We start from the raw sequence: 10964 nt of genomic DNA on the forward strand, positions 1-10964 counted from the left end.
GCCAAAGTTACAAAGATTACGGAAGATCCAGGAGGCAGAGGACAGCACTGAGGGAGTGATCATGCTGGATGGGGCTGGATGAAGCCCCAGGTATTTATGATTTTTTTCTTTTAATCTCAGGTTTCCTTTAACAATTCTTCTTTCTTCTTCTTTTTCTTCTTTTGCATCTATCAGTTTGTGACACTTTTTTGTGTTTTTACTTCTGTCTTCTTCTTTCTACTATTGTAATTTAAGAATTGCCCCACCCCCCAACTGAAACTTCCTGTTGGACTACTGCAGCTTTTTGTCAGAAAAAGGTAAATTCTGCCAGGGGCAGATGGTCCCCACCTCCACAGAGCCACACTGCTGACTGCACCTCTACTACTGCTGCTACCCACCACACATGCCGAAGCCACCGCTCCCCACCCTGTGGAGGATTCCAATTTAGTGGACAGTTTAGTGGACCAATGGGAAGCCAAAGCAGGAGGTTTGAAAATGCTTTTTGCTGGGCTTTTATTTCACAGGACACAGTAGAGTGGTAGATGCTACATGTGGTCCCTGTGCGGTTGGTGCTGCTGCAGCAGGAACAATGGTGCCTGGGTACCCTGGCACAGATGCACTGAATGGCAAAAGAGGGTTGGTTGAGTGGCACTGTAGTGGTGGGAATCTGGGTAGTGTTGGGGTGCCTGACACTGGACATTGAAGGAGGGTAAATATGCCCGGCATTGAGGCTGTGGATACAGGAGGAGGGTCGGTGCACCTGGCTCCAGGTGCCAAGGTGCAACGCTTTAACATTGGAGCAAGGTAGCAGTGCTGTGTAGCCCACAATTGCCTAACAGCTGCTAGCAATGCTCAGGCGTATGAACCTTACTCTCCTGAGTGAGGCTCATCTTGATCCGCAATCACGTAGTGACGCTGGCAATTGAATTTACCGGTAATTCCTGAGTGATGTCAGATGATGAGAGACTCACACACAAGCAAATATTTCACCTAGAATGGCATAGTGGCACAGTGGTGCCTGGATGAGTGAATCTGTGAATGCATTTGTTTGAACATTTACATGCGAGAGTGCGAAGGGTTAATAGATTTTTGCTAGAATGGCATAGGGCAAATAGATTCTTAAATGATGTGGTTCTTCTTTCTGATGGTAATGGAAACTAGGCAGCACACTAGCAGTAGGGTTAATGCTGGATATGGGTTGGTAAGACAATTAACTTGGCTATCTGTGCAGGCTACCAGTGCCACTGAGGTGGTATCTTAAAATGTGGCATAAAATGTGGCATAATAAATATTGCACTTATAATTCATTATTGTTCAGGGCCCAACTTTTAAGGTACAGGAAGTAATATCGTTGGTGTACTGCCTTTATAAACAAACATTAGAAATGTGTTTCTGCCCCCGTAGCCTAGTTTATATAAACTAAATCTATGCAAGAAAATGAAAACATTAATAACTATAAATTGTTAAATTTTTATTATCACAAAGCTGTTCAAGCAATATAAATTACTGATGCTACATAAAAATATTTTGTTAATTCAAAATCATGTTATTAGCTGCCTTCTCGTTAAATATTTAAACAGCTCAAAATAATCTGCTTGTTCTAAAAATATTTATTAATGCTAAGCAAGTATGACTCATGAGCGTAAAGCAGAAGACTGGCCCAAGCCATTCCTTGCTCAAGGGCCAATTTCAATTCCTCAGTGACATAAGCGTGCGGTTGACCTTGCATGATAGAATTGTAATTGGATTTAGACTTTATAAATAGACTAATAAGTGTTTCAGAAAGGCACTGCCATTTACACCATGTTGCAGAAGATCCTTTCTTTGTGTTTAATTTATGCAGAGCATGCATAAATGACATTATTTAAATGGTAACTGCTCATTTACTTGACTCTTGCATCACTGATGTTATTGTGAGACCATTTCTAAAGCTACATAAAGACGTTAAATGATTATTCACAATTTTGAAAACAATTGTCATAAAGGCACGCCTCTGGGCTTCCCCGCTGAGTAGCCTGTTCTGCCCTGTGGAAAGGGGGGAAGAGCAAGAGACATCCTATTGCAAACCATGTTGAGTGGCAGGGTGAACAATGCACCCTAAGAAGAAAATACAGGGACAACAGGAGCCCAAATGGTGCAGTACATCACTAAATGTGTAAAAATGAAAATTAGGAGAAATGAATACTCACACTGGAAGCAGGTGGAAATGTACACTTCCAAATCCACTTGGGTGCCTAGAGAGGGTGGTGATGTTCACACTCTTGAAAAAGAATAGTAAGGTCCTGACATATGGCATCAGCCACGTGGTGACCAGACTTAGCCCTCACGAGGAGAAAAACAAGCACAAAGGGGGTAAGAGGCACCCAGGAGTGTATAAAACAGAGTTAAAAACCAGTAAGAGAAAAAGAGGTTAGTAGCTTACCCCAATAACGAAAAATCCATATATAAACATAATGAATTTTTAATAAGCACAGGCAACGCATTTCATGGGTCTCCCCACTTCCTCAGGCTAAATAAAGTGCCGAAAGTACTGCCGCCCATAGGGATTAATCTTTTTGGGCGATAGTTCGGGGCAGAGTTCTGGCCGAACTGGCCGCCTTGGCTGAGAACCGTCTAGCATTTATATGAAGCCTAAGGTAAAAACGTGTAGATATGATGTATGAAAATAATTATTACCAGTTGTGTGTTTTCATTTTTAGCAGTGTGTAAATTCCTGATGCTTAATTCAGTAGTATGTATTAGCAGCAGTTTATGCAAATTGCTGCCATATTTCCCAGCTTTCAAACTTAAAATTGTACCTGAAGACTTTTTTTTAGACTTTTTTTATGCATTAAAGAGTGCCGGTAACTGTTGGGCATAAAATAAAAAATCAATTCTTTATTTATATCTGGTAAACAAGTAACACGGATGCTAACCAGGCAATCCAAAAGTTAAAATCTCTATTACTTTTCTTGTTTATAAATGATCATTCCCCAGTTACCTGGCTCTTATTTGGTACGTTGCCGCAAAAAGGAAGTTGCAGGACATGCTGGGTTGCCCTTTTTTGCTTCTGTACATTAGTTAAGTCTGAGGGGAAATCAAGAAGCAAAAAAAAGACAACCCAGCATGCCCTGCAACTTCCTTTTTGCGGCAACGTACCAAATAAGAGTCAGGTAAACTGGGGAATGATCATTTATAAACAAGAAAAGTAATAGAGATTTTAACTTTTGGATTGCCTGTTTAGCATCCGTATTACTTGTTTACCAGATAAAAATAAAGAATTGATTTTTGATTTTATGCCTGACAGTTACACTTTAACATAATCTTAAATACTTAGTAAGTCTTGGGAGATATCCTACCCAGGCTAAGATTCGCGGGTCTCAGCCACCCCGATTCACTGGAATCCGCAGTCCAAATACAGGACTAGCTAGAACAAGAAGCAGGAAGAGGAGGCATCAGCTGCAATGGGACGTGTGCTACATGCCCATTGCAGGCAAAACCACTCACGCTCAGCAGCTGGAGGCAGGGCCAGTTTTAGACTTTTTGCTGCCCGAGGCAAACTTGTGAGGATGTGCCCCCCCCGTACCCCCCAATATGAAATGATGGCACAGCACCTGACTTTTACTCTACTTCATTTAATGTTCTCAGTCAGCAAGGGAGAAGATGCAACAACTTGAGATATGACATGCTGCAGCCTGCAGCTCAACACAATAACTGACTGGCTGACCTCTTCACCTCGCTCGCTCTCCTCTCACTTTACCTCCTACTCTGACTGCATGCTGTAAGTGTAAAAACACAGTACAAACATGCCGCCCCTGTAATCTCTGCGCCTGATGAAAGTGTTGCACGTTGCACCTTGCTTCATGAGAGAACCGGCTCTGGCTGCAGGGTAGAACATACTGTGCATTCTCAGACCTGTTGTCCTCTTATGCATGGCTCTAGGATGATGTGCATGGAATTAATGCATGCCGCAATGCCCTGGAAGTAGTTACGTGGTCACGGCCATCTTGGAAGCAATAACCACATTTTATAAATTGATCTTAGACCAAAGAAAAGCTGCAGGGAGCTTCAAAAATGTCATGGATGGGGTCCAGAACACGTCAGGAATAAACTTGCAGAAGGAGAAAAAGGAACATGAGAGCCCAAAATAGTGTAATACGTTCAGGAAGTCATTAATATTAGTATGGTGTACAAGAGTTTATAGTCCCGGAGACATGAGCGGGAGCTAGGCTGCGCAGATGCAGTTGCATTCGTCTAGTTAGAGGAATAATTGGAGCGTGACCGGCGGCAGGGAACAGAGTATCGTAGAGGACGGCAGGGTGCTGGTAGAAGCCCCAGGTAAGTGTCAGTTTTTTTGTTTTTTTTTTAAATCCACAGAACCCCTTTAAGTATTACTTTAAATCTTTTTTAAAATTGTAAGTTGAAGTAAAGATGGAAAAATCATTTTAAAAAGATAGATAAACCAGGCATTAATGGCACCAGAGGTTTACCCACTCAACCCCATTCTGTCATTTCCTTGTCTATTATGAATACATGTACCACTTTCTCCATCTTTGAAAGCATTAAATCCCAGAGGATTAATGTCTGTGGACTTACTATAAAACAAATTTGGAAGGGAGCGTAAACTATATGGTGTGATGACCTAACATTTGGTCAAGTGCTTAAAAAGTTTTCAGGTTTAAATTGCGTTGTTAATGTATACGGTTTCTTAAAGGTTAAAGTGTTGGCAATAAATTGCGCTTTCGAAATATTTCACCATCTGCTGATTTATTTTTTCCTCTAATAGAAACAACTAAGTTTCAAAATTGAAGTTGCAAAGTCTCGATTGAAGATATTCTCGTCACATAAGCTGGAACTGAACCAATTGGCTGAAAAAAATGAGTTGCAGCAGAAGGTGATAGAAATGAGAAACGGTACGTAACAAATCTATTCAGCGCTGACGGTTAGGAGAAATAGCGACTTTTATTTTAGTCTTTAATTTTGATTGTTTACTGAAACCAGCAGAACATTTACGCAGCGAATGAGGCAGTCTAACACCACTGGCTCATATAATAGACGAGTGCAAATGATTATATGAGTAAGTAAACATTTCATTTTAGACTGTAATTCAAAACATTTTTAGAAGGCCTCTGAATAGAAAAATAAAACTCTTCATATCCAAAGCAAAGACAGACCCGTTTTGAGGGAGAATCATGTATACTCCCCTCTTATTCGCACACTGCTATCAGCTGCAGCGCCTTGGTAGACATTGAAATGCAGCCTCTATTTCTAAACACATCTCCATTTAATGCTGAGTTGAAGTTGCATTATAATCTCTACAAAGCTAATTACAACAGAGAGAAAATGTGTGCATCAACCAAGTGAACCTGACAAATCTGGCTTTGCAAATTTGGCCTATTGGCTAATCACGAGACATTGCTCATGCAAATATGCATTTGCTTTCGCATGCCTAAATATGTAGGGTCAAAATTGTTTTGCAGTTTTGGGTTTTTGACCCTGCATATTTAGGAATGCGAAAGCAAATGCATATTTGCATGAGCAATGTCTCGTGATTAGCCAATAGGCCAAATTTGCAAGCCAGATTTGTCAGGTTCACTTGGTTGATGCCCACATTTTCTCTCTGTTGTAATTATTATTATAATCTCTACAAAGGAGACCTGTGACTGTAAGCTGCGAGGGATCCAGGCACGAATGAATCTTCATATTGTTTCCAGTACAGGAAGAGTTAAACTCCAGTTGTTATCAATGCAAAAGAGCTTATCTGAGATTTTCAAAGTCGCAGAGAGCTCTGTCTTCTGAAGCTTATTATCTCAACTGTTTCTCACTGTATTTTGTTTTTTCTGCAGAGTAAAGTTTGAAAAGTTAATTAGCCTGCTCTGTGAAATCATTTAGAACGCCGAGTAGTGTTATAAATTGCAAATATTAGAGAATGATGCAAAGTTATTAAAAAAAACTTTTTTCGCTTCAGTGTCACTCAAACTTTAACAGCAAGTGTGCCCCTGTTTTATTCTATTGAATTTTAGACGCAACCCTGTTCCTATATACTGTCCAGTCTCAAGCTGTGTTGGTAATATTAGTTTTACAGATAATATATAGACGATTACATGGATATTGGGCACTGCAGTATCATATAGTCATGCACTGCTCACTTTTACAGCAGACCATTGCTTTACATTACATCAATCACAGCACATCACTGCAGAGTTACATAACAGGGCTGCAAAGCATTGTGCTTGATAGAAGTTCTGTAGCATACTACAGAACTTCTATCATACACTAATGGAGCATTATTTTTTATCTTATTTACTGAACGAAAAGCTCTGCAGATTGTTTCCTTGGCACCACAAGCAGAACATCTCTCTGTTAATATTTGATTTAATTAAAAATCATCATAATATTTAAAAATGAAGGTCAGCGAAATCACTAATTACAACCAATTAACACCTGTGCCTACTTCACTTGCAGTCACATCAGATTTGCAGACCAGCACTTTATCTTCATGCTAATTGACACCGCATGTTAGAGATAATATTAAATAAGCACTTCATGGAGCATTAGGTAAAAAATATTAATTAAGTTATTAGTTATTGCAATTCATTTTAGTACCTTTATCCAATAAACATAATCTGCCTTGGAACATTGCTTAAAGGGAACCTTAGCTCTAAAAAAAAAAGAGTTTCACTTACTTGGGGTATCTACCAGCCCCCTGCAGCCATCCAGTCACTGATGGCTCCTCCGGTCCCCCGCTGCCAGCTCGGAGTCGGTGGGCCGCCACGCGTACCTTTGCACGCATTCCCGCTAGTGCAGGAAGCTATCGCAGACATGAACACATACATTTTTACGCGTTGCATGTGCAATGCTTACGAAGTTACATGTTGCCCCGTAATGCTTAAAATTGTACGTGTTAATGTCCGCGATAGCTTCCCGCACCAGCGGGAATGCATGCAAATGAACGCGTGGCGGCCCGTCGACTTTGAGTCTGCAAAAATGAAACTAGATGGTAGCAGGGGACCAGAGGACCCATGAGTGACTGCGAGGGAACAGGATGGCTGCAGGGGGCTGGTAGATGCCCCAGGTAAGTGAAACTCATTTTTTTTTTTTAGAGTTAAGGTTCCCTTTTTAAAACAGATGTATAATTTGTTTCATGGCTTGCTGTGCCTACCCAGCTGTGTTAATAAGATTTTTTTTTTACATTCAGGATCTATCAACTATTTACAAATAGAGGAACAGGGTGTTCACCAGAAAAAATACATTATTTTTCATAAAAGAACACATTTTCTTAGGTCCCGATACATGTAAGGCCTTTTACACACTACATGCGATTCCAATTTTTTCATACGATTTTTTCATGCAGTACTTTTTTTAATCGGAATCTAAAATCGTACTGTATAAAAAAAAAATCAGAATCACTTGTAGTGTGCAAGAGGTCTAAAAGTTGTGAATTAGTGAGAAGATGGCATCTTTTCTGAGCGATCGCCACTTTTACAAGTTTGGGCCCGGTCAACACTGGCACCACAGGACCACAGAGCATTCCGCAGATCCTAACGGAATGGATCAGAACTAATGTTATCATATCCAATGTTAACCCATGGATCCTTTTGCATTGGTCTGTGCGAACAGATCCATTCTGCACAATTTGCTGGATGGAGTGCAAGTTTGGATCTGCAGTAATTTTTTCAGATCGATGGATGCGTCGCAGTGACTGCACGCAAACTCAATGGAACGTCAGAGATGGAAAACTGATGCCTGTTCCACAAATTAGTTTTTACACGGATCAGTTTATCATCTATGCAGTGTGGCCCGAGCCTTAGTGATTTATTGGCTCTTTTGTGCTAGTTTCTAAATTTGTAAAGTAGAAATACACCCAATCACTTCTTCACAAGTGTCTATGGCATACTGCCACTGTCCTTGTCAGCATGATGAGATCATCGAAATCTAGATCAGAATTGACAGGGTCAGCACCAAAAGATCAGCAGAGACTGGCTCAATATTAGCCAGTATGGTCATAGGTGGCAAGAAATCAGTTAGGATTCATTCAGGGTAAGCATAGCCAACAGGAAACTAGCAGCGACTAAAGGTGGCCATACATCTGTCAAAATCTCGTGCCATTATCATTCTCTCTTTAGCTTTAGGGTCCTTTTACACTTAAAGAGGAACTTTAGCCTAAACAAACATACTATCTTTAAGTTACATTAGTTATGTTAATTAAAATAAATAGGTAATATAATCTCTTACCCACCCTGTTTTAAAAGAACAGGCAAATGTTTGATTTTATGAGGGCAGCCATCTTTTTGGTGGAAAGGAGGTGACAGGGAGCATGAGACACCGTTCCAACTGTCCTGTGTGCTGATCACCCCTCCCAGTTGCCAGGCAACGTGAATAACAACATAGGAAATCTCATCATGCTTTGCACAGCATCAGGGAAAACAAGCCCAGGCAGTTTTATTTGATGGGTGGAGCTTAGCTAAAAGTGCAGCTAAAAATGATGCTTTGATAAGAAAAACAGAGTTCTGATGCTGTGAAACTGTTAAAGAAAACCTGTACTGAAAATTAAAAGTCAAAATAAAATACACGAGTCATACTTACCTGCTGTGTAGTCTACTCCTCAATCTCTTTCTCCTTTCCTGTGTCCTGTTTGTCCACTGTGATCAATGGAATTCTCCATCCTCCATTTTGAAAATGGCCATTACCCCATAACAGCTTCCTGGTCAGCACACAGTTAAACTGTAATATCGCCCACTTGAGCCATAGGGAAACATGGACACATCAGTTCTCCTCTCAGCTGTAACTGACAGCAACCGATATATAACTGACAGCAACTGATATATTTCAGTTCTGACAAAATGTTGTCAGAACTGGAAGGGATCATTGTCAGAAGAAAATGGTGAGCTTCTGAGAGGAACTGATGGCAAGGTAACTATGTAATGCTCATTTGAAGTTACCTCATGTGTTTATTTTAAATAATTTTACTCAGTACAGGTTCCCTTTAAAGAAACACCAAGCCTTTTCAGTTCTGCTGAGTGGATTTTTGGTCCGGAGGTTCACTTTAATCAGTTGCTTTCAGTTAAAAAGGAAAGAAAACTGATTTTCAAAGTAAGTCCCATGTTTTCCTATGGCACCTTTCACACTTAACGCGTTTTAACTGAAATCTTCTTCCCAAAGCACTGCTATGGAAAAAACGCATACCAACGCTCACTAACGCATACTAAAACACACTAACGCATACTAACTGATTAAGTGTAAAAGGGGCCTTACAGTAATGACTGAACACCTCATTGCTACTTAAAACTTAAAAAAAAACCTTTTTTTTCTGCAGTCACTCATTGGGGGACTGATTCATGAAGCTACGCTATAGAAGCGTGAGCTCCACGACAGCACCGCAATCTAAATTCAAGGCTGCACGCTACGCTCGCTCTTGCAGCATAGCATGCCTTCCTTAGTTAAAGGAACTCGCTATGTAAGCAACGCTTACAACATAGTAACTATATTAATTAACCTTTTGGGAATCGATGTAGTTTGAATCTATGTCCAGCAGGTGGTGCTGCCGTCCTGACTGGACGTTGATTCAATGTCCGCACTAACTAACCGTCCTGACGTGATCGTGCGCACGGGAGAGGGGAGAGTAAGTTGTCATGTGACAACTGACATCTCCCCTCAGTGATCAGCAGCCATCGCCTATGGCTGCTGATCATGTGATCACTACGATCGTCGGCGGATCATAGTGATCAATTTGACAGCTGCCGTTCCCGCGACGATCGGCGCACCCCACCGCTCTTGCCGGCATCTCTGCTCCTTCTGACATCAGCGCCGGGTCCCGGCTTGATGACATCATCAAGCAGCGACCCGGAACTTATCGGCAGTGGGAGCAGAGATGCTGGCCGGAGCAGAGGGGTCCGCTGTGGCACATCGCTGGAGCCTGGAAGGTAAATGATGGCTGTTGCGTGCAGAGAGGAAATCTGGCTAAAGTGGGGGGGGGGGGACACAGCCCAGCACACCACAGAGGGGATTCGGCTGCCTGACCCCCCCCAAACGCGCCCCCCCCTTTCAGCAAAAAAAGCCTGGTCCTTAAGGGGATCATAGAAATCAGAGACCGCACTCCGAAGGCTTTTTCAACCACTGTATTCACAGGAAACCAAGCATGACAAAATACACGACATGTTTCGGACATCGCCTTTCCTCAAGTGTACCACACCCATTGCCAGTGACACCTATATACCCCACCCACAGGAACAAAAGATAATCACAAAATCTACAAACCAACATTTTTAAAAAAAACATTTTTTTAAAAAAACCAACATTTTCTTAAAAAAACTTCCAGGGAACTACACATGAGTGTCAAATCACTGAGGTCAGTCCTCCCCGGAACATGTATAACACATTAACATTTTTCCTTTTTGTATTTGCACCATATATAACCAATCCAACATTGTTTTGTCAACGATACCAATCGTTATATTATGAGTCCCATGTAGAATTTCCGTGGCAGCCAAGCAGAGACTAGGGGAGAAAACACATTACAGAAAGCATTTAAGACTCAAACATTCATTCAGCCCATTCGGCTGGACACAGTTAAAATACCTAATCCACCTAGCCTCGCGCTGCAAGAGCAATTTTTTTCTGTCACCTCCCCTGGGGGTGCCATCACATCATCAAAAACAAACCATCTTAAAGAGAGTCTGAAGCGAGAATAAATCTCGCTTCAGACCTCATAGATAGCAGGGGCATGTGTTAACGGGGGCCCCTTCACCCCCAAATCCCCTCGGTGCAGCGGGGGAGCGCTTCCTGGTTGGGGCAGGGCTAACCGCCACAGCCCTGCCCCACGCGCGTCTGTCAGCGCGTATCTCCGCCTCTCCCCCGCCCCTCTCAGTCTTCCTTCACTGAGAGGGGCGGGGGAGAGGCGGCGATGCGCCGCTGATAGATGCGACTGGAGGCAGGGCTGCAGCCGTTAGCCCTGCCTCCAGGAAAAGTAAACTCACGACCAAGTTTGCGACCAATGCTTGCGGGGG

General features: G+C 42.0%; 1 protein-coding gene across 1 annotated transcript in view; it reads left to right on the forward strand.

Annotated features, from left to right (window-relative positions):
- The window catches only part of LOC137562325 (uncharacterized), a 228780-nt gene that overhangs the window by 86511 nt on the left and 131305 nt on the right, over positions 1-10964 (forward strand). Inside the window, exon 10 of the mRNA XM_068273662.1 lies at positions 4745-4871. Coding sequence (XP_068129763.1) covers positions 4745-4871 — 127 coding nt within the window. The remainder of the gene's footprint in view (positions 1-4744; positions 4872-10964) is intronic.

Source organism: Hyperolius riggenbachi, chromosome 3, assembly GCF_040937935.1.
Source record: "Hyperolius riggenbachi isolate aHypRig1 chromosome 3, aHypRig1.pri, whole genome shotgun sequence".
NCBI classification, from domain to species: Eukaryota; Metazoa; Chordata; class Amphibia; order Anura; family Hyperoliidae; genus Hyperolius; species Hyperolius riggenbachi.